Genomic DNA, 24,508 nt, shown 5'->3' on the forward strand with positions numbered 1-24,508 from the left:
TATATATATATACACATTTATACCAACTCCTCACGTTTACACCATGAAACATTTTGAATGAAAATAAAAAATAATGGAAAAATATTACAGTATAAACTCTAAAATGGTTAACGAGGTTAAATTACCATATAAGGTATTATTAAAAATAATACTAAAACTTAAGTTCTACAACATGAATGTACTTTTAGTATTAGTATTATTAATTAAATATATCTCAAATTATATTTTAGGTACAACTGCTTTTGGATTATAAAATGTAAACAAAAAAGCTATGTAACTTTTTTTTTTTAAAGGCTTTTACTATGTAACCTTTAGAACAATACCACAAATATATAACAAAAATATGCTACAATACACACACAATCAGGTGTCTGTCCATTCCTTTATTATGACTGCAAACACAAAACACTCCCCTTTTTGATTACATAAACAGTTAAAGTAGTAAGTGTCAAACTTGTAAAAGATCACTAGGGCTGGGAGCAGCTGTTAACGTCTCATGTCCTCACATGTATGGATGGAGGAAGCGATCCAAGATAAGCCCTTACAGACATTTGACTTGACATGACAGACATACGGAGGTAGGAGAGGTACCCCAATTCTTTTCACAGACTGCTATTGCACAGTCATCAGCTGCTTACAGAATCTCTAACACATCCTGTAGACTTGAAACAAAGTTTTATAGTAATATGGACTATGAAAGTGAAGTGAAAGTGACGTGACATGTGGCCAAGTATGGTGACCCATACTCGGAATTAGTGCTCTGCATTTACCCATCCAAAGTGCACACACACACTGTGAACACACACCCGGAGCAGTGGGCAGCCATTTATGCTGCGGCGCCCGGGGAGCAGTTGGGGGTTCGGTACCTTGCTCAAGGGCACCTCAGTCGTGGTATTGAAGGTGGGAGAGAGTGCTGTACATTCACTCCCCCCACCTACAATCCCTGCCGGTAAGAGACTCGAACCCGCAACCTTTGGGTTATGAGTCTGACTCTCTAACCATTAGGCCACGACTTCCCCAAGAGATTGTAACTATCGTACCAATGCTATCGTACCAATGCAGTAAAGAATTTCAACATTTTGTAAACTAAGCCAGCAGTCAGGAGTGAGGTACAAACTTAACGTAAAAGCATTCAGTCAGTGGAACACTTTAGTATGCTACAGCAACATGTATGTGATAAATGACCTATAAATAGTCTCTCCTTAAATAAAGAGACAGGAAATTAGCATATTTCTCATATGCAGTGCATTTTGTTACAAAAGATGGAATAAAAGAACACCGAGGCAACTTGGCAGCAGATTGTTAAATAACTGATGTAAAAACAGTATTTTAACTATAAACTACATTCCTTATGTATCCAGTAGTGTATTGGCTAACATTTTACAAGTGATACATTTTATCATGTGCTTCGATGATCCCAACTGATGGTCATGAATAGCTGCGAGTGACATATTTGGCTAAGTGGATTTGTGTATTTCTCCACCTGTTAAATTCAGCATCTTATTGTTTGTTTACAGTTCATCCCTTGACTCGTCTAAGATGAGCGGATTTGTGGCCTCTTTCTTCAGATAGGTGATGAAGTCACTAACCTCACGACCACCCTATAGGACAAAAACATTTAAGTAACATTGTAGTAATTTGTCTGTGTATATGTGTGTGTGCACACTTGTGTATGATGATATTCACCTCATATCGCCATGGCTGGTCTTTTTGTCCAGAGGACGCAAAGTAAATGGTTGGAAATCTGCAGTTTGGGCCAAACAAATCCAAAAATAAAAAAAGAATCAAAAAGAAAAACAGCTGAATATCACAGAATGTTTGTTGTAATGAACTATAAATAGATCAAAGACATAAAAAGAGACAGAATGTTACCCTTGGACATCATAATTTGGGGGCACATCATTAGCTGTGGCGTCCATTTTAGCAATGACAATGTTGGGGTCCCCAGAGAGCTAAGACACACATAAAATAAAACATTCATCTCATTTCATTCAGGAAGAGTGAATAGAGTAAAGAGTGAAGACATTTCTATTTGAAATGCTGTTCTTTTGAACTTTTTATTCAGAAAAAAAAAATTCTGGAAAAAAATATATCATGGTTTCCACAAAAATGTTAAGCAGCACATCTGTATTCAACATTGATTAAAAAAAAAAGAAAATGTTACTTAAGCACCAGATAAGCTTATTAAAATTATTTATGAAGGACCATGTGACACTGATCACTGGAGTAACAGATGCCAAAAATTCAGCTTTGCCATTACCGGAATGAATGACATTTTAAAATATATTAAAAAAACATTTATTTTGAATTGTAATAACATAACTAATATTTAACAGTAATGTTAAGCAGCACATCTGTATTCAACATTGATTAAAAAAAAAAAGAAAATGTTACTTAAGCACCAGATCAGCATATTAAAATTATTTATGAAGGACCATGTGACACTGATCACTGGAGTAACAGATGCCAAAAATTCAGCTTTGCCATTACCGGAATGAATGACATTTTAAAATATATTAAAAAAACATTTATTTTGAATTGTAATAACATAACTAATATTTAACAGTATTAGTATTTTTACCATGTTTTTGATCAAATAAATGTAGGATTGGTGAGCATAACGGACTTCTTTCAAAAACATTTTTTTTTTAATTCTTACCAATTTCAAACCCCTAACCCCTGATAAAAATGCTTTATACTATATATATACATACACATTGTGTTAACAGACCTTTTCTCCAAGCTCCTTTTATATGGGCTCCAGGTTCTTGCAATGGCCACACCAGGGAGCGTAAAATTCAACCAACACATCCTTCTCTGGATCATTCACAATCTCATCAAATGTGTCTGCAACCACAACCTGTGGAACCACATACATGATGAATACCAGAAAACATTAAGAAAAAAAAAATACTTTATGGGTCCATGTACCTTGACAGGGTCATCGTTGGACTCTGGAACAGGCTCAGATTTCACATATCGTTTCAATCTTTTTGCAAAGTAATCCTCCAGGAATCTCTCCAAGGACTTGCCATCTCGCCTACAGAACCAAACACAGAATGAAGTTCTAAAGTCTTTTGGACTTTTCTCAAGTCTATTAATTATGTCTTACTGGGTGTAAGCAGAAAAGCTCTGGGTATAGAAACTAGTCTAGTGTGTTGCAAAACTCACGTGAATTCTTCCTGCATGGAGTACTTGTGACCCTCTCTTGTCCGGATGGTGACGAGGGGAATGTCACCTCCCTCAGACGAACCCAAAACAAACTCCTCCTCAAGCTCATCCTGGAACTCCTGTCGATCTGCCACTGCAAAACTCAGACCCCGATCCTGGAACTGTGTCACCACCTTCATTATCCTGAAAGAGACAATGAAAAATGAACAGATATAAAGAGAACGATTCCACTGATATTCCAACGATTGGGTGCTCACCTGTTCCTCCAGTAGTTTGTGCCTTTGAGATTTCGTAAGTAATCTACATTGTAATATGCTGTAAGCAGATCACTTCCTCTCAGAATGTCCCTATTTTCTGCGGTTAAATGTGGACAGAGACCAAATCTAAAAGCAAAGCAAGATGAAAACAACAAGACCAAGAATCACAATCACAATAAATCAAATTGCATTTTTAAGTGGAGTTCAAACTGTTTAACCAATCATCCACAAAATATACAAGCATAAAAGAAACTTACACATTGTCTCTGATGAATGTACGGAGAGAGGAAATAGAAATGGTTTCTGTGTATTTCACCACATTGTCCTCAAACTTGCTGTTTAAATGGGGGGGACGAAACAACAGAACACACCTGAATGGAAAAGGTAGAGAAGAAAAAGCTCAAAATATTTTAGACATTTAAAAATGTACAGTTCATCTTAATATACCCAATATTAATATTTTCAGTCATTAAAACTGACATTTCATAGCTTATGTGAGGTGTGCATAACCCTTACACCTGTTCATCTTTGGATAGCTAACCTTAAAATTACCTAAGCTATCACATATGGCATGATATTTGAGCCTAAATATTTCTGCCTATATAATTTTCGAGCTAAGTCTATTTTTGGTTAGCACTACTTCTGACAGCAAATGAAAAAAGAAACATCAGGGATATACTTAAACATGAAATACCGATCTTAGTTTCTGATAATGATCGTGTTTCCTTCATGCTCTGTCATACATACTCTCCATCTACCCCATATGTCAGGCCTATTCCCACATCAGTGGAATGAGCAAATCGATAGCTATCCCTCAGGGCACTGGAGACCTTCAGAAACTCTGCAAGCTGTGTACTGTCTTCCCCAAAGAAGAAGCCTGAGCAAAGAGACAAGAGGGCAAAACAAGAAAGGAGAGAACTTGAGCTTCCTTCAGTTCCAGGAGAGATTAAAAGAAATGCAGAAGTCAAATCTGATGTGTTTTAAGCTTCTGCTGCAGGAGCGATTTAAGATGTTTTGGCAGGTTTTACAAACTCAACTCACCCACCACACTGGCCTCATAGTTGTCGACAAAAGAATCCAAATCCGCCTCACTGAGCAGAGCCACAGAACTTGGACCTGCTTGCTTTTTCATGTAGCTCACAATGCCATCTGTTTCAGATCAGATCACAAAAATAATTTTAGCCAAAAAAACAAAAACAATATGAAAACACACTGACAAGTTTGGGATCAGTAAACATTTTTGAAAGAAAAAAAAAACATTTACTTAGTAAAGATGCATTAAATTGATCAAAAGTGACAGTAAGGAAATGCATAATTGTACAGGATTCAAAAAATCCTAAAAAAAATAATAATAGATTTCCACAAAAATATCAAGCGGAAAAACAGTTTTCAACATTGATAACAAGAAATGTTTCATGAGCACCAAATCAGCAAATTAAAATTATTTCTGAAGGATCAGAAAAATTCAGCTTTGCCATCACATAAATAATTTTTTTAATTATATATTAGCTGTATTTTTGATGCAGCCTTGGTGAGCATGAGAGACCCTTAGAAAACTTTTTTTTTTAATCTTACCAACTCCGAACTTTTTGAATAGTACTGTATGTGTGGACACAAAATATCAACCTGCTGTTCTGGGACCATCATAAGATCCAGCTTCCTCTCCATTGCGGAAGATTTTTAGGGTGGGATATCCATTCACTCCAAAACGCTCACACGTCTCAGAGTTCACAGTGCAGTCAACCCGACCAAACATCAGGAAAGAGACACATTTACTACACAAATATATAAAAACAGAATCTTGCAGATTGAGTCATCTGTGTAGCATAAGTGAGGCTGAAGATTTGAGCTGGGTAATAAGAACTGGTGGGTCCATCACCATCCTCACCTTTGCCAGAGGCAGTGTCCCTTTCAGCTTTGTGGCAGCAGCCTCGTATTCAGGAGCAAGCCTCTGACAATGACCACACCTGTGGTAACATCATATGAGGAATGTTAACGATACATTAAAGCAATGTACTATTTAACTGCAAATGCAGCTAAAATCTAGTGTTTCTGGGATTTATTATTGTTTAAATTAGAGAATTGTGCATTTGCATCATAATTTAGGTTCATGCACATCCATATATCATAATTTAAATTCATGCATTAACAACCATTGTTGTTCTCACTAAGTCCAGACATGAACATGAAAACCCCAGCTTACGCTCTGGTCACTGTACAAACAGTTAATTACAACCAAACTACAACCTGGCTGCAGCTGGAATTGCACTTTTATACAATTATAACAAATACATAATATCTGGGACAAACCAAGGTGCGAAGAACTCCACCAGCAGAGTCTCGTGCACGGCTGCGCTCCGTTCAAAGTCAGAGTCGCCGAGCTCGAGCACATCGCTGCCTTCCGCACACCACGCGGTCAGTGCTAGACAGATGATAAACCAAGGTAAACGCATTTTGACTCGTGTCAGCGGTAACTATGCGACGAATGAATATTGAAGTTAGCCCCGCTGCGCAAGTAGCAGATGTATGGATCGCCTAAAGGTCCACAAATGCACTGTTCCCCCGTCAGAGCGCGTTTGATAAATTCCGTACACTGGTACAAAGCCTTTACTTGGCATAACATGTGCCTCAAATCGATCGCGTGGTGCTGCAGCACCTGGGATTTATTACGCTCGTTCAGAGCTTTAATCTTTTAGATACGGCTAGTTGTTTGAAAATCAATAAAGTGTTCAAAGACCATAAGTCAAAGGAGGGGAATGTATGCACTGATTTATTTTAGCACTAGGGGTCACCATTATTCAAATATATCTTATTTAGATAAGAAGCAGCTTTGGCTTGGTAAAAGTTTGCTCTTTCGAGATTTTGACTTGGCGGTTGAGACTGGACAGACATTAAATCAGTAGAAATATATATAATACAATAATTATTGTTATGAATAAGATAAACTCTTAAATAGACATTATTCAGCCGGTTCTGACTGTAAGTGTAATATTGCGTAATTATTAAAATATAATATTAAGCAGTTTTAGACGAGTATAATGGTGTTTCCTTGAATAAATCAGTGTCGAACGATATAATTGAGTGAGTGATTCAATGACATGTTTACTGGAACTAACTGTTGTATAAAATATAGTGATAAAATATTTTTGGGACGCATTAGACATTTTCAGAAATGCACAAATATTTCTATGTACTTATTTCAAGATTTCTCGGAACTCCTTGGGAATTTCAAGACCTAGGCTACAATGTGCAAGTGAAGTCCCTGACAGATGATAAGCTAATGCTGACTCAGCCCATCTTTTGCTGAGTGTTTTAATAAGACGGAAACCCTGTTTTCCTTCATTCTCGATTATTTCCCAAATTATAGTGTTATCTGTTAATACAATGCATGAAGGGGAAATACGTCCTGGAGCATCACTTATCATTAAAGCCAGCAGGAAACCATTCTCGCGGACCCTTCAGTGCAGTGGCTTACCAATCATAGTTGTTAAAGCCTTCTTTTGGCCAGCCATTTTTGAACAGACATTCTGAATAGTAATTTAGAAAGAGGGCTGCTTTGTTGATGTTCCAGATCCAGAATTGTCCATTTTACTCCCCCATTTTTTTAACCAAATCCCTAATTTAATTTTCCAGACCATCCTAAAACAGACAATCATTGTAGGCCTATTTCAGTTTCAGATCATATTTTTTATTTAATCTCCAAATCAAAATCTAAGAACAATGGTTTAAAATCCCTTGTGAACATTTCTAATATGTGCTCACGGAGATGGCGTGGGATAGGCTAAATGATGGATAAATTAACTACTGTAGCTATAATAAATAAATAAATTAACTATATTATCTATAATAAACTCCTCCAAGTTAATTATTTCGATTTATTTTATGTTTGACCCCTGACTGACAGAAACAACTACAATGGATAGTCACATTTCTACAAATACTTTGTGGTAAAATAGAGGGGAAAACGATCATATTTCAATAACATTTGCCTACTGATTTTTATTAAACGTAAAGGGAGTGTAATGTATTAAAAGAAAAATATTATTAGGTTCATTACGTAATTACTCCCATTATTTTAACACATCATTGGGCCTCTGGAATCCCAAGCATACAACAGTATAAATCTCAACAGAACATTAGGCTACTAACATTATAGTGTATAAAGGCCCGTTCACACCAAGGACGATAACTATACAGATAACGATACAGATAAAGTTCTAAAAATCGTTCTCAATATTAAAGAATAGCAGAGTCCACACCACAACTATAACGATAAAGACAAAGAGAAACGATATCGTTGGAATCAACGATTTTTCTCCAGCTGAAGAACGATAAAAAAAATTGACAGCCAATCAGAATCCATCCTGTTGTAACGAGCTCAAAAATTTAAAGCGGCAGACGCGCGTGCGCTTAGAATAAACGGACGTTATCGTTTGCGGGTGTGGACGCTAATATCGTTATCTTTATAGTTATCGTTCTTAGTGTGAGCGGGGCTTAACAGTGTATGGAAATGTCAATAAACATGAACTATGTTAAGATTGTATTGTATAATGTTTTGTAATGAGAGTTTTATGCCAAACTGTTAAATAGACACAAAACTATAGTTAGAACTAAACAGTGGGAGGGAGAGAATACAATAGGCGTAAGCGCGTGCCCACTCACTCCTCGCGCACTCGCGACTCGGTTGTCTCGAGGTTCTGTCACTGTCGCGCGCTCTCCAGCGCAAAGGATAGAGAGACAGAGAGTGATTACGCGCACACCGGCTTAGCGATCACTTTGGGAGCAAGACATAGCTTCAATATTTATTTACACGTTTATGAAGTTTACAAAAGGACATACGTCTGTACGAGTAGGCTATCTTAATTGTCCTCGGGACAGAACACTCCAGAACATCGCTCAATAAAGTTCGATGCCTCTTCTCCAGTAAGGTAAGAAAGTTTACGCTAATGCAATGTAAGACTTTTCAAACCTGCAAAGGACGTGACTGATTTCCTGAATGTATTCACTTTTGTATAGCCTACTTTTCTTCGCATTTTTGATAAGATTATGTGATTGCTTTTTCTTAGGGTTCACTCTCAAATTTAATACAATGTTCAAACAAACTAACGTTATATAATTAATGCAAACCAAATTTGTAGGCCTATAATTAATAGTTTGCTGTAAATGCACTTCAAAACAGAATAAACCTAACCTACATTGGTAGATTTCATTAGCTTATACAACCTTATTTAAAAAAAACTAAGCAAATATCTGAAAAAATAGCGGTTTTCCTGTAGTTAAGGTGCAATTTGGCTGTTGAAACATTGATGTCCATTTTTATTATAAATTAGTTTTAGACCAAATCAAACACAGATGTGTTTGTGATCTGGAGCAAGTACTGCGTTATCCATCAATGTTGTTTTTTTTCCTCAAAAATTACATTTTTATAATTTGCATAAAACAGCATAAAGTATATTGTTAAAAAAGTACATGTAATTTGTATTTAACGCCTGTCATGATACAAATATCTGAGTCATGGCCGTGTTATGTGAAGGACAATGGTGGAATGACACAGTGCCCTGAACACATTTGATCTTTTTGTGAGTCATATCAAAGGCTCTGCCAATATTTTTTGTTCTTTTGTAGTTGATTTTTAGCATTGCATGCTATTTGAGTGTTTCTTCCCCACAACATTTTGGAATGTCAGTCACTTGCAGATACAAACAAACCCCAGCACTGCAAAACCGCAATTGGCAAAAAAGCACATTAGATCCAGGAGATGCCGACCTTGACCTTGGTTCTAGATGATTGCAGACGGTTAAAATGAGTCCACTACCTGTTTCACCATCTTTTTGTTCCAGACCACAATATCCCCTAAAACAGGTCAGACTTATGAATAGGAGCTCAGAAAGAATCACTAGTACCTGCCAGTGGTTTCACATCTGGAGAGTAGAGACGCTAATTGATTTCCACAGGAGAAACGTTTCACCTGGACAGCAGCATACTGAGGTCCTCGTAAAAAACATCTGCTGTGGATATGATTTCTTTGTTGGGCCGTGAGCACTGGGTTGGCAGACTCTTTAACTGAAATTCTTTGGATTACACCAGGGGGTCTTGGTTCAGTAGTTCACAGCTGCTTGTGTTATGAGATAATTTATGTCATGAAATTAATTGTAAATTAGCAGCTAATAAACTGGAATGGGTTTCTGTAACGGAATCTGATATGTAAACATAAAAAAATAGAATTTAATATCTGATTTTAAATTTTGTAAATTTTTAAAACATCTTTTTGTTTGTTTAAATAATTAGTTGTAACCTTCTACATGTCAAAAAGTGACTTTATATGAGTTCAGGGTGAAATAAAATAGCACAAAGAAAAGAACATACGAAGGTCAGTGGTGATGAGATGGGGGTGTTGTGTTAACGGATGAAGACGGTGGGTAATATTTCCACCACATGCTTACATAAGCCTCTCTAACTCGTGCTTTTTGCAGGCAGAGGCATAAGGAGGGCTTTGGATCTGTGGGCTTCTGCTTAAAGCTCTTCCCATTTCTTTATTTGTCAATGTGAATTTTATTTATTTGTTTTTTTGCATTTTTGGTAATTCATTTTGCATTTTTGTTTGCTTTTGTTTGCACATCCCTGTTTATTTTCACTGCAGAACCACCACAGAGTTGTAGAGTCAGAGAGAAGATCTCTAAGCACAGCGGCAGAGCTGGTAGTCATTAGGAGAGTGGAAAGTGACTCTGATGTTGTTTTGCAGGGTCTGTTTGCACGGAAGAAAAGACAAACAACCCATCTAGGGTGAAATATAGAAACATAGATGTGTTTGTAAGTGGACAACTCTTGAAAAATGATCACGACAGCTGGCAGTAAAGCTAATTTTGTGACTGTTGCGATACAGAAAAGGGCTATGATCTGCAATAGTTATATCTGTCATTCCCTTCAGTCAAAACAAAGTCATTGTTATGTAAAAATCCAGTCCTTCATATTTGGGATTGACATTTGAGCTCAGACCTGCAGCCAATGATTCTGCAGCTGTCCTCCTGCCATCTCAATCTGCCAGTTGTATTTTAAATCAGGTAGACGAAAGGGGGAAAATAATAACCCTCCTCAACTTTTCCTTTTGCTTTAGTATTATGGAAAAGGCATACTGGCACTGTGCTAAAGTTTGTCCCATGAGATCCAATCGGAAAATTAATTGTGGTAAAATATGAGGTGAGTACACACTGACTTTTATGTATGTGGGAGACACAGAAATAGGGAGATTTTACTATGTGTATTGTGGTGTCTACCGAAGGGAAATGGTCACTGGATGGCAGACCTGTATTTTCTCTCAAGATGTTTCCTTTTGTTTGTTTCTGGTAAACTCCCTGGTGTTCTTCAGAATGAGAGGAGGAGACAGTCGAGGCCTGTGGACTCAGATATTATTTATCTTACAGACAATGAATTGTAAACACCAATACATTAAGTAATGAATCCTCAAGCACATCCGATGCAAATGGAAATAAGAAAAATTAATTTCGCTTGGATTTAGATTTTATTGGCAGCACAGGAAATTGCCCCTGTGTTTCCTCTGTTACTCTTTCTGTCTTCTCTTGTGCCCAGGACATCCTGAGTCCAGCATCTGGCAAATACCTGCCCTCTTTCTCTGTCTCTCCTTCTCACTCTCATCCTGTTATTTCTGCCTTGTTGTGGAAGATATACGACATACACATATCAGGTTCATAGCCTTTAGATGCATTTAAAAGCAGCCAATTAGTTAAGATATGTAAACACACTACCGTTCAAAAGTTTGGGGTCAGTATGATTTTTTAATAAGAAATTAATACTTTATTCAACAAGAAAGCATTAAACTGTTAAAAAGTGAAAGTAAGGCATTTATAATGTTACAAAAGATTTCTAGTTCAAATAAATGGTGTTTTTTTTCAGTCATCAAAGAATACTGAAAAAATCGACAGAATATATAAAACGGGTATAGTAAAAAGTATGAAGTAAAGTTTGTTGTCAGTATGTTATTTTAATACTTATATTTAGCAAGGGCACATTCAATTGATTAAAAGTGACAGTAAAGACAATACGAAAGATTTCAAATAAATGCTGTTCTTTTGAATTTTCTATTCATAAAATAATCTTTTAAAAATATGTATCACAGTTCCCACACAAATATTAAACAGCACAACATTGATAGTAATAAGAAATGTTTCTTGAGCTACAAATCAGCATATTAGAAAGACTCTTTAACATTTAAGAAACCTCTGGATTAGGGTTCTAATATTGTCTTCGTTGTGATGGGAGTGAGAGGAGGAAGAGAATCTAGAAGCAATTCATGGAGTCACCTTCAAGGCAGACAGAGAGCAATGCGTTTCTTTTCCTCTAGTGAAAACCTTTACTTTCAAATGCTCAGATTCAGGAACATGTGGTTATTTTTCTCAGCTGTAAAAAGGCGATAAAAAGACGGTTTTAATAAGGAGCAGGCTTCCTCCTCACTCTCCAGAAGGGCTCTGCAGCGATGGCCAGTTGAGTAAATCAGAAAGCTTTTAGAGGAATGTACTGGCAGCGAATGGACTTCCTCTAGGGAGATGAATGATAGCAAATGGGCGATGCAGTGATATTGTGTGGTACCAAATCCCTCAATTCCCTCAGCATTATCCCCACACATTTGATCAAAAGCTAGAGAGAAACAGCAGATCTTAAACTGGCAAACAGAAAAATATTTTCTGCTTTTTTGAGAAAAATATTATGCTTTGCAAAGATATTTTGTTGGAAAAATATGAAGGCTTTGGTTTCATCACGCACCTGGATTCAGTCCTAATGCTTTTTCTGAGTGCTGCACTCCTCTTTGCACTTAGGGGAGGCTCAGTGTTGTATGTCACACTCGCTTGAATAGATCCAGGCCTGATCCAAATCCCTGAAAATGTAATAAAAAAATTGCTACAAAAAAAAAAAATCTTAATAAATATAAATGTAAAAATATGGACATGAATTCATTTATCACAGCATTAGCTTTATCATCAGTACAACCTGCTGCAGTTTGTCCATCTGTCTGCACAGGCATAGCGGCCACCTCATTCTGATCCAAATGTTTGCTATTCTGTCTCATAAATAAATGGGCCTCTTAAGGTAAATTCCTGTGTGGGACAGCTTTACTATACTCAAGACATCCAGTACTGTCCAGACTGTATAATAAAACAAGACAGACAAGGGAGAAAAAGCACACATATGAAAAGTTCCTTAACTGCGCATACCGAGCTAGAGTCCATATTAGTGTTCACAAATACATTTGCCAGGCAGCAGAATGTTGATTTAGACGGGAGGTGGGGGTGGAGTCTGTTATCTCACTTCAGTCTTGTGGCAGTTCATTCATTAAACCAAAGCAAAATGAAACAGATGAGATACTCAAAACAGTGAAAAGACTTTAGTGATACTGGTGATATATGATGCATCTCTCATGGAGATGATGAGGACTGTCTGAGCAGCTGTTAACAAAGCTTATTTAGTCATTTGCAGATCTGGATAAGTTTGGAAAAATGGCGAATTTCTAAATATTCAGTAAATGTATAATACAAAGAACATGTTTTTTATGGAGCAGGCAGATGACTGGAAAATGGGATGGAAATTCATTGGTCAGAGGTTTTGGGGAACCCTTTCTGAAGTACTAATCACTTAAATTCATGTTGTCTATTGTAAATTTCACATTTTGATGTTTGATGCCACTTTAAAATTCTAGATTTGAACTCATATTCCACAGTTGTTACATTGATGGTGCTGACAGAAGTTCTTTCAAGAAAATGTCCCTCACTGAGATGTTGCTCAGCTGACTCCACACTCCACAGCTGTGATTCTGGGTCTCCAGACTGCATGGAGTGATGTTCCTTTGGGTCCTATTGGGACTGCGGCACTCTTTTTCTCCTCCTTTTTCTCTCTCTCGCATGTGTTCTGACTGTACGCCCAGACTCCTGAGGGCCTCACACGCACATACACAAGCCAGCTCTGCGCTCATGGAAATCTGCAATCAATTTAGCCAGCAGGGGAGGGGGCGTCACACTAGAGACCCCCCATTTCAAGAGAGCTGTTTATATACGTAGGCATGCATATGTGCACGTGGAGTTCAAGTACGCTCATGTGGGCTTGTTACGATTGACCTGGCTGTTTCTTTACACACATACACATTTGTTCAGCATTTCCTCTCTATGGATGACATAGTGTATAATTTGTTGAACTGACAGAGGAAACGCAGCACATTTTTGCCCTGTAAGCTACTGGCCAATCATTCATGAATTTGTGATTGACATACCAGCACAGCTGGAGCTAAAATTAAATCTTATCTTCTTCCTATCAGTCTTCGGCAACAATCGTTGCCACAGAAATTTCAGAGAGCAATTATCTAAACTGGGTCACTGTCCCAAGTGCAATAAGCAAAAGATTATAAGAGATATTTTAGAGTATTCAGTTTTCCTTTTATCCATGCAATGGAAGAATAGTGTCCACGCTTGTTTATGCTGTGTGAATTGGAAAACAAGGAAGATAAATCATGTTGAAGGAACGGTCATGATGTCATGTTTGGACATGTCACTGAAATTAAGAGGGTAACCTCATCCAACCCGATCTCATGAAAGTGCGTATAAATAGTACGCCAAATAAAAACGAAAACTCGTGGTATTGATACGCAAAAATTGACTTTTGTGTGTATATGCTACGCGATAGGTAGGTTTAGGGTTGTGGGGTAGATGCGTATCATATGTAGTGTACGCGAAAACTGCGTATCATATGCACGCCAACAATTTTCGTATCATATGCGAAAACTGCCCTCATCTGTACCTTTGGGAAGAAACAAAAAGTGAAAAACATCCTTGTAATTTCTCTCAAAGCCTCTATATTAAACAAAAGCAGTTTACAGAACTCAAAATCTCAGACTGTCCTAATTATACGAGTTTGTCATGCACTGAATTTGTTTAGATTTAAAATTGCTTACATATCTTAATGCTAAAACTTACAACTCCTTGAATTCATGGTGTTTTGATTAAGGACAGTTGATGAACTAATAAATAAACCCTTTTTAGTATACAGTAAATGTTGCATCGATTTGAGGTGAGGGTTTATACGTGTAGATAATATTTACATTTATCCATTTAGCAGACACTTTTATCCAAAGCGACTTAAAATACATAAAAAGGTAACCTAAAATGCTGACCTAAAAACCCCCTGACCTGATCTAAATTAACTGGTTTAATTTAGTCAAAAATATTATTTTACATCACTGAACCAAAATATATAAATTAATTTATACCAGCAAACCTAACTGTTAAGGGTTAAATCAGGTAGAAATAGTAACAATTGCAAGTCATCACCTTTTACAGTGTAGATGAAAATAAAAAATTATCACAGAACCAACAATATTTATAGTGAATGCCAGGTTTATTAGAAAGCTAGACTGGGATAAAATATAATTAAAGATAATGAATAAACGTTAAAAAAATAATAAAAACCAATATGTAATGTGAAAACCTTTTTTCAAAAATTTTTTTTTTTTTTTTAAATTTCCTCCCAAGACCATCTATTGAAAATAATGTCAAGTAATGATGAGTTCATACATTGATTCTGCAGCATGAACAGGTTAAATGAGTCACAGTGGGCAGATATACTTGAGTGCATTTGTCTTGATATTTGTGGGTGGACATCTCAGACCACACTGGAAGCAGAGAGAAAGAGGAGGAGTAGAGGAAGAAGTGAGTAGGAGGAAGAGGTAAGCTAGGAAACATTTCCGGTTAGATAAGGATGTGAAGAGCTGCAGTGTTAATCAACATTCCATTGGAATTATTGTCAAATTCCTGTTTGGAAAAAACATTTATATCAGGAATAAATATTCCAGATGTAGTAGTCATGAAGGTGGATGTTTGATTCACTTTACACCTTTCTGTTTTTTACAAGAAACATACATGCAATAATAACAGTTATAATAGTAAATTAACTGACTTTCAATTTATAAAATTTACTTTAAAATTTAATTTAAAATAAAAAAGACTGAATTAAATGCAAAGCTTGCTTTTTCTGCTTTGGTTTTTACCCCTACATGTTCTTCTGGGCCATAGAAATTATGGCCCATGTAATTATGGTGGTGCTCGGTCATGTCTTTTTAAAAAGCTCAAACCTCAGAAGTGCCCATCTCTTTAACTTCTCTGCCTCTGAGGGTTTGGTTTAACATGGCGACACTCACCAGAGTTCGTGAATGTGAGTGTGTGTGTTTTCATGTGAATATAATTTGATTTTGTGCGGTTGTGTGCACCTATACTTGAAAAAAATATGGTTGCGCATATTCATGCATATATATATATATATATATATATATATATATATATATATATATATATATATATATATATGTATATGTATATATATATATATAAACCTGTGTTTGTATAGAAATGTGTTTTGTTTGTTTGGCCACCACGTGTCTTAGGGCCTAGTGAAGCCACAGTCATGTAGTCTGTGGTTATATGGTCTACAATGTCTAGCAGGAACCAGCTGTCAAACTGTGAGGTCCCCCATAAGGCCTCAGGAGCTCTCGACTCCATGCCTTTAAATGGCAGAAAACTTAACACCACTTAAAACACTCATGCTGAAATATCACAACAGACAAAGCCAAAAATAAAGCCTCATCTGTCCATTTTTGGTCGCACTGACTACGCCGCTTTAAAACGCCTTTATTCACAAAACACACCCTGATGAGAAACCTTTTCTGTTTATAGGCGACTGTTGTCTTCTCTGACTCTTCAAAACATACATCAGCATGTGATGACAGCGGCCTTATCATAGTATCTGTGCGACTGTAGTTTCCTCCAGTCATGCGGATATAGCGAGTATGACATAAGCCAGCTGGGCACAAACCCACCTTGGGACTAGAATCGGTTACCACTCACCAACAAAAAAACACACAAGGTCAAGTTTGCCTCCGAGATACATGAAGCGGACGCAGGGGTGTGGTTACTGATGGATATCTGGAATCAGGCTCTTCGATGCATGCGGAGTGGTCAGGTCGGTCTCGGCCGTGCGAGTGTGGAAGAGTGGTGTCTTGGCCCCAGAGAGATGGCGGGTGTTAAGAGAGAGTGATAAAGGAGGAAGGACCCCCACGTATCCTGTTTTTCTCTTTTTAGAGGAGCTGCAGACCGGCCGCAGAGCAGAGCATGACATAAGCTTCTGTTCCATAGCCAAACCCAATGAGGCCAGACACTGTCAGTCTCACAATCCTACCGCTAGATCTGAAACTTTTAACTGTTAGTTGAACGAATGTTGAATTTCCAATCACCCCCCACCCCATGTCTTTGTAAACCTGTTTGAATTTCTTCTTTGAAGCACAAAAGGAAGAAATGTGTGCTTTTCTATGCAAATACTGTGGGACTGGAGCTTTCTAAAAGAACACAATTTCAAAGAATATAAAAGAAGTAAATAACTTGATGCTGTAAATAACTTAAATTTGGGTCTGCTCTCTCAAAGCTTTTATATGGTTTCAGAACAGGGATTATCATTTTTTTTTTGTCAAGGACCACCTTCTAGCCTTTCATCAGTAATCTCACAAACCCCCATCAAAAAAGTGTGACCATATTTTGACACTCTTTTTTGATACTGTTTTGGATGTAAATTATTAAATTGACAGAAATTTGCAAGTTTTGTTTCCTACAAAGGATTGTAATTACATATCCACCTCATTGATTGCTCTTTTGTTTTATGTCTTATAAAATGCCCCATTACAATTTTGATGTGAGAAACTGCTGCAAACGATTCAGTGCATGAGTGAACAGTCCGAATGGATCAAACTGACCCCTTTGACCAATCAAAAGAGTGATTCATTCACGAGCCTAGCGTCGCAAGTTCTGATTCTAAACAGCTGATCGAAAACCCACGTATGTATACTTGAGACACACACACGCACTTTATATAAACAAAATACTTTTTTACAAAAAAAATAGCATTTTCATAATATATTAATTTAATAAAATGTAATAAAAAACACTAGAAACAGAAAGGTCTTTAAATGTAATACATAAATACAAAAGCACTTGATGGTTGTTTTAGGAGGCGTGTTTAGTCATTCAGATTTTCTTTCTCAAGCAGTTCTTTACAGTGGTGTTTATATGGTTTCCATCACAATTACTTGGGCAACAGCATGTGAAAGCTGGTAAAGGGGGGGTTTAGCTTTGGGTTGGCAGACAGCAACCAACATGTCACTTCATCTGCTAAGAGTGTTTGGGTTTGAGACCTCTGTTACTCATACTGTGAAGAACAGTATTACAAATCCATCTGTGCTGTGAACAGCCATTCCCCTCGAAGCTCTGTGTTTTCTGTTAAAAGTAAAAACAGAAATGTGTTGCTGTTTGCAGAAAGGAACGAATTGTGCTGTGTTTGTGGCATATCCTAACAGCAATGCAAAAACTGAGAGCTTGAGGCAGAAAGACAAACTTTGGGGAGAAATTAGTGTCTGTGAAAACTGAACAGTGTGAGGCCTCAAAGTTCGGAGTTAAACATTCCAGCTATTCCTATACATCAAAAGTGAAGATGCTTCTGTTGTTCTCTCACTATAAAGAAAGATTAGGAGAACATGTACAGTGTGTATTTGTAATTATTTGTTTTTTGAAAAGAACATCATTAATGTAAAGTACTAAATCAAACATTCCATTACACAGTTAGGTGAATAATTGAATAATGACAGATAAATCAAATAACAGTATCCCAGGCAAAGAAATAAATCTGAATTACACGATATAATGCTATGAATTATATACAGAACGATTTTCAATATAAGGGATGTCTTAATAACAATAAACTATGAGTTCAGATTGAATCATCAATTGGTCTATGGTAATTAATGAAGATATTTAAAATATAAATCTAATTAATTGAAATAATATATAATAATATTTAAATGATATATAATGAGTTTGTATATAAAATAATTATAATTATTTTTATAATTAAATTTTACAATTATAAAATAATTTCTGTAATTAGTTACTAAATTAATTAAAAACACTTTTCAATTTAAAATAAAAACAATATTTTTAACCTACAAATCTAAATTAATTGTCTTTGCAAAGTCACATTTCAGCTGCAATGTATCCATTGTCACTTGAGATGCATCAGAACGGACTCTAGCTGCCAGTTTTTTGTGATTTTCCAGTGTAATTATGGCTTGTATGGCCCATAAGTGAATATTCTGGCGGTTTAGACCCGGTCCCTATATGACGCCTTCCCACAATCCCACCAAACTCTGCTCTTCCTGTGTGGCGGTAATGTTTTTTTATGAGGTAGGTAATGTGCGTAAATAAAATTGCACCAAGCTGCATAAAACAGCCAGCTCAAATCATGAAGTGTTTGGCCTGAGAATTATTTTTCTAGCAGAGACATAAACATATGATTTTACAGTATGAATCTGCAACACAAAATACTCATAGTGAGTCGGGGTTTGCCAAACCCAAGCGTTTACCATAGAAATACACATCACCACAGCCTTTGAGATTAGTGTAGCATTAAACATGGAAAAACGGGTGGGGTACAATACTGCACTGACTCACTAACCCCTGGTTTATTGATGAGGGGTTCACTACCCCCCACCCCCATACTTAAAGACACATAGACACACACTATGTGGCACTACACTGAACGCAGACCATAACCAGCTAAACACTTTGTGGTGCGGAGGCTGAGAGTGTGTTTTGAAATTCAGCCCCAGATGTTTTATATTATGGGGCTTTTATGCCAGTTTACCGTAACTTAGATTTACTGGTTTAATTGGAGTTAGAGTGTCTGAGCCAGGACTGGGGTTTTGGTCAGATGACAGTCAGCTCTGCAGTATTCCTTTACCTCATCTCTCTGTCTCTTTCTGGCAAGGTAAACAACGGTGTGGCAAATAACATACATCCGTACTGCCAGAACAGGAGCGGGTCAGCGACAGTACCATTGTTATAATAGACAGCAGCAACCCTTCGCTCACTCTCAGACTGTTGAGATGTTTTTATGAGGTTGAATGTGATTGAAACTGAGTTTGACTTTGGTTTGAGTGGTTACTGCAGTCATGAACTCTGTCTCCTGGCTTTGAATTAATGTGTACTAGCTCGAACAACAATCAATCATTTACAGTCAGGCTATTATGTAAGGGATAATGCATGGCTAGGTGTGCATAAAACTATTTTAATGCACAACATTGAGGCATAGATCCACTCAGTGCGAAGGTATGCATTAAAATAATTTATGCCGCTTATATCATTGTCACTTGCGAGCACAGACAAGTTAAACTGTCATTGACATTTGCTGAGCAAACTTATGATTAAAATAAGGGTGTGTGACCAATTGTTTTCAATTGAAGCGTTTTTTTGTGTTTGGCACAAAATGTTGAAAAATGTTAAACTTTGTGGAAAATGCAGTGTTTATCACTGTCACTTTCTATCCAGTTGTCTAGTCGCAGTGGAGGAGGGGCGGGACAAATAACACACCAACAAACTGTCATATCCTACTTGTACTACAATGGAGAAGAAGTTAATATTTCTCGTCTCTGAGTATTCATGTCTGTACCAGATACCACCAATACTGATATGAAAAATAATGCTTAGAAAAAAATGTCATTAGTGAGAGAGTAAGACGGGAGTGTGAGTTATAATGATATATAATGATCAGAGTTTATTTTTTAATAATGACAGGCTGACTGTATAATATCCTACTTATTATTCATTACCAAATAAATTAAAAAATATTGTTTTGACTATTATTGGTGATTAGTTTTAAAGTATAATGTTTACTGGTCATTATACAATGTAAAAAATATTTTTTGAAGTTGTAAATAAAGATTATTGGAGTATGTTTTGTCAGAAAATGCTATTCAAAAATGTTACTTGCAGTTTCTTTTTAATTGTTTGTGAAATTTACTAGCAATTTCCGATTGAAAACAGTTTCAAAGTAAATCCTACACTCATTTTTTAAGTGTACGAAACTGACCCATCAAGTACTCCAGAGAGCAATAAACTGTTCTGCTTGTGTACAACAAACTATTCCAATTAAATTTAATGAAATGTAAAAATTGCAATGTCAAATAAACTGCAACAATAAATTGTGTGTATGAACACACGCTTTGAGGAGCAGGCAAGCAGTATGACCTCACTCACAGATAAGCTTCAGCTGGCCGTGTTCCCAAAGATCTGGTTACTGTTGTGTTGCCACTATCCTTTTTTAAAATGGAAGGGCCAAATACACTGGCTTTCCGAATGGCCATGAATTTGTGTTCAGTCCTGCATCTTCCAAGTTCTGATGTCAGTTTTGGATGCTCTCTGGAGGGGCGTAGAGGTTTATGTGTTATTTTTACGAATAATACACAAATCTCATTCTTCGTTGAAGTGGATTTCTAACAGCGGATTTAGAAAGACATGTTGACTGTTTAAGAGCTTATTTTTCTCATTTTCCAGCCTTTCCCCAATATACTTCATAGCAGATTTGGCAGTTTCAGTATATGTGCTTCTTTGCTTGAATGACCACGTGTTAGTTGGATCCTGCCAGGATATCTGCTCTTTGCTACATTTGTCAGTGGTCTGTGGAATTGGAGGAGAACTGGAATGATTATTATGAGATGTTATATTAGAGACTATTTATGCATGCGGAGAGCTATTATGCAACCTTTCTCCCCCCCCCTCTCTCTCTCCTTTTTTGTTTCCCTGTCTTTTTGGCTGTCTTTTTTGATGGCTCATTTTTCTTTTCTTCTTATTTCCTTTCCCTGTGTCCCTCCATTCCAAATAATGACTAATCTTTTCTCCTTAAATTAGCATGCAGCCTCAAGCAGTCGTGGAGAGGGACAGGAAAGGAAATAAGGAAATCTGATCAATGCCATGTACCTCTGTGTATAATAATCCATGCACCAGCATTAAAACCTAAAGAGTTTTTAATCTAAATTTAATTCACTCTAATCAAAGCTGAAATAGACTTACGAGAAACTGTGACTACATGTTCATTTTTTTTCAACTTTTATTAGTGTTCCTAAAGTAGTTTGCAAAAAGTGCACAAGGTACTCTTAGGCTAGTTTCATGCCCACCTGACCTCAATCGGAAACATTTCATCACTAAATGGAGATGCTAAATAGATCAGAATTAAGGTATCTTGAGAGGCTTTTCTAAAATTTGGACTATTTTTAACTTGACACAGTTTCTTAAAACCACAGTGCACACTGCAGGATGTTCAAAAACAGCATGAGATGCAACACTATGGCCAAAGCAAAGCTCCACATGAAAGAGCCATTAGCTCCTATAATGAAATATTCAAGAGATATTACTTTTTTAGTTGAGAAAGAAATAGTAAGAGCACTAGCTATGCTGTTCCTGAATTCAACCATCAATACATAGACTGATGAGTCTATTTTTTAGTCTATTTGAGAAGTCTCTAAAACCTAAGGTATAGACCCAGAAACAATTACCGTTCATGTCAAATCGGATGTAACAGACAAATGACTCGTGATACATTGAGCAAAATTCAGTTGTGAAATCTGTGATGGCTCTGAACGATTCGCTTACTGAGTCTGATTCAAACCACTAATTCACAGGCAAGTTTGAGGCGGTTTGTGAATCTTTTTCACTGGCTCGTTAAATAAAACCAGTTCATGAGAGTTCATTTTCAGGTATCACGTCTCATGCTTTGTTTGTTTTACAATAATAAGATATCAACGCACACACAGTTTTCCCAGTTGTCTAGATTTTAAATTATTGTCATATCAAATAAAACAGTTAAAACCATGGAAATTCAATCACAGTATCCAACTGCATGAAAAGCTTATATCTTGTGTGAATGATAATCCTGTGAATTGACTTTGGACTCTTCCCGAGCATGAGGAATGCACTTTACTGAACCAGCCAGAAAGAGATGACTACATGTGTTTTCATTCATTTTCCATTCTGCTCTTATCTTCACCCAGGAGCAGCCTTGTGAGGCCTTGTAAATGACAGAATGTCTTGGTTTGGGTGATCAGAGCACTCTCACTCACGCTACTACTCGGATGTGGAGCGTTTGACATTTGTGAGTGGGTCCCCTAAAAATAACCTGCCGTATGGTACTCATTTTTAATGTGGCACCAATCCTTGGTGTCAGATGCAAACAAAATGTTGATGAAAGAAATCCTGCACTCTCTCTCCCCTTCTCGTTTGTGCCGTGTAATGCGTCCTCCACATAATTTGTCCACATGAAAGCAGGCGAGTGCGGGCACCGCATCTGTTCGGCTCATTAAAATCAGCTCATGGTTTAATACTGCACCTTTTAAAGCCCTGCAGCCCTGCAACAGTTTAGCAAGAGCGATCAGACTCACTTGGATCTTACATGGAACTAACTCCAGGCTCAAATGGACAACATTACAAAAAATCTAGTTGGCATTGGTGCCAAAATTAGTTTTCCTGCAAGCAGCAACGAACGAACAGTGCCATGATGTCTGATTTGTGCACAAATTACTCTTATGAACTGGTTCTTTTTAACAAGTCACTCAAAAAAAGATTTGCGATATACTCACTCGTTAGTTACCAGGTTGAATCAGTCAGTGAAACATTATTGAGGTAACAACAAAAAGTCAGGAACCATTACTGTGATGTATATTTTAAATTTTGTATAATTATAATTATAGATAAATTTTATTATATAAAATATATTTATATTTTTTTAAATATTATTGGTTATCGTTTACTATAATGAAATGTAAGTGTAATGTTGAATCAACCGTAAAGGAAACTTATTTCGGGAGTAAGACCAATTCCAGATGTTTTTAAATTCACTTTTTGTTATATCCTCCTCCTAGATGGAGATATAGCATCTGCTTTCTGAGCTAAAAAGAATATTTTTATATTAACGTTGCATGTGTCATAAACTTATTGTGATGGATTTTGTATTGAGGTAGCACTTGAACAGTCAGCATCCTTGCACAAGCCAAGTATCCTGCTAGAGATGTACACAATTTCCAAAAAAATCCATCTGCTCCAGCATAAAACTGTTGTTTACTTAGATGTAAATGCAATTAATGCAGCCTCAGGTTCAGATTTAAACCACTTGTTTGTCACAGACTCTCTGTCGTGGTGCGCTGCTCATTAAATATGCTCCTAGTTTCTCAGCTCACAGGAATCCTAATGTGGTCTCAAACACTTTTTCTAACAAAGCCCTGGGGGGAAAAAAAACAGAAAGAACAGGGATAATATACTCCACCCCAGTAAGGGGACCTATAAAATCCTATAGCTCTTAATGAAAACCTGACATCTACCCACAATATTCTGGTCTCTTTAGTTCTGTTTGTGTCTAGTTTGATTTAGGATTTGCATGTGGTGATGAACTGACTTTTCATATGACTTTTTCAGAGGTTTCAGTGTTATTGCACAAAGTTTGCGTTTCTTTATTCATTCTCAAACCAAACAGGCAGTGATGATTTGTGATTCAATATCATTTCAGATAGTTTCTTTCACTCAAAAGGTCTACTAGACCAGGGGTTTTAACATTTTTTGATGCCACAGACCCCCAGAAATGATGTTCCCCTTGGGAGCAACCCCCTTCCTAAAATATAAAGACACCTACAGTGGGGAAAATATTTATTTGATCCCCTGCTGATTTTGTAAGTTTGCCCATAAAGAAATGAAGGGTCTGTAATTTTTATGGTAGGTTTATTTTAACGTATAGAGACCAAAAATACCAACCAAAAAATCCAGAAAAAACACATTATATAAAGGTTAGAAATTGATTTGCATTTCAGTGGGTGAAATAAGTATTTGATTCCCAAGCAAAACATGACTTAGTACTTGGAGCAGGAACCCTTGTTGGCAAACACAGAGGTAAGACGTTTTTTGTAGTTGGTCCCCAGGTTTGCGCACATCTCAGGAGGGATTTTGGTCCACTCCTCTTTACAGATCTTCTCTAAATCCTTAAGGTTTCTTGGCTGTCGTTTGGCAACTCGAAGTTTCAGTTCCCTCCACAGATTTTCTATAGGGTTGAGGTCTGGAGACTGGCTAGGCCCCTCCATGACCTTAATGTGCTTCTTCTTGAGCCACTCCTTTGTTGCCTTGGCGGTATGTTTCGGGTCATTGTCATGCTGGAAGACCCATCCA

General features: G+C 36.9%; 2 protein-coding genes across 4 annotated transcripts in view; one reads left to right on the plus strand and one right to left on the minus strand.

Moving 5' to 3' along the window:
- Positions 1-1,051: 1,051 nt before the first annotated feature.
- LOC107671642 (protein disulfide-isomerase A3-like) lies at positions 1,052-6,146 on the minus strand. The gene is made up of 13 exons (XM_016464554.1): positions 5,739-6,146; positions 5,317-5,395; positions 5,055-5,172; positions 4,470-4,577; positions 4,176-4,305; positions 3,686-3,799; positions 3,429-3,554; positions 3,172-3,354; positions 2,932-3,040; positions 2,732-2,860; positions 1,873-1,952; positions 1,687-1,744; positions 1,052-1,601 (listed from the first exon to the last, which is right to left on the minus strand). Exons 1-10 carry the CDS (start codon positions 5,879-5,881, stop codon positions 2,750-2,752), a joined length of 1,221 nt encoding a protein of 406 aa, XP_016320040.1. The 5' UTR covers positions 5,882-6,146; the 3' UTR covers positions 1,052-1,601; positions 1,687-1,744; positions 1,873-1,952; positions 2,732-2,749.
- Positions 6,147-8,110: 1,964 nt separating this feature from the next.
- LOC107671660 (platelet endothelial aggregation receptor 1-like) overlaps positions 8,111-24,508 on the plus strand; it is a 40,934-nt gene continuing 24,536 nt past the window's right edge. For all 3 annotated transcript variants that reach the window (XM_016464570.1, XM_016464586.1, XM_016464578.1), the window contains exon 1: positions 8,111-8,356. The gene's annotated coding sequence lies outside the window, so the exon portion shown is untranslated. The remainder of the gene's footprint in view (positions 8,357-24,508) is intronic.

This window comes from Sinocyclocheilus anshuiensis, unplaced genomic scaffold (genome assembly GCF_001515605.1).
Source record: "Sinocyclocheilus anshuiensis isolate Anshui unplaced genomic scaffold, SAMN03320099.WGS_v1.1 scaffold902, whole genome shotgun sequence".
NCBI classification, from domain to species: Eukaryota; Metazoa; Chordata; class Actinopteri; order Cypriniformes; family Cyprinidae; genus Sinocyclocheilus; species Sinocyclocheilus anshuiensis.

What these genes read in the sequence shown, in the direction of transcription:
- LOC107671642 (XM_016464554.1), bottom strand. Translation starts at nt 5,881, where the DNA reads ATGCGTTTACCTTGGTTTATCATCTGTCTAGCACTGACCGCGTGGTGT. An exon ending in GGACACTGCCTCTGGCAAAG is followed by an intron (nt 5,173 to 5,316) that starts GTGAGGATGGTG and finishes ATGTTTGGTCGG; the next exon opens with GTTGACTGCACTGTGAACTC. An exon ending in CCAACGATGACCCTGTCAAG is followed by an intron (nt 2,861 to 2,931) that starts GTACATGGACCC and finishes GTGGTTCCACAG; the next exon opens with GTTGTGGTTGCAGACACATT.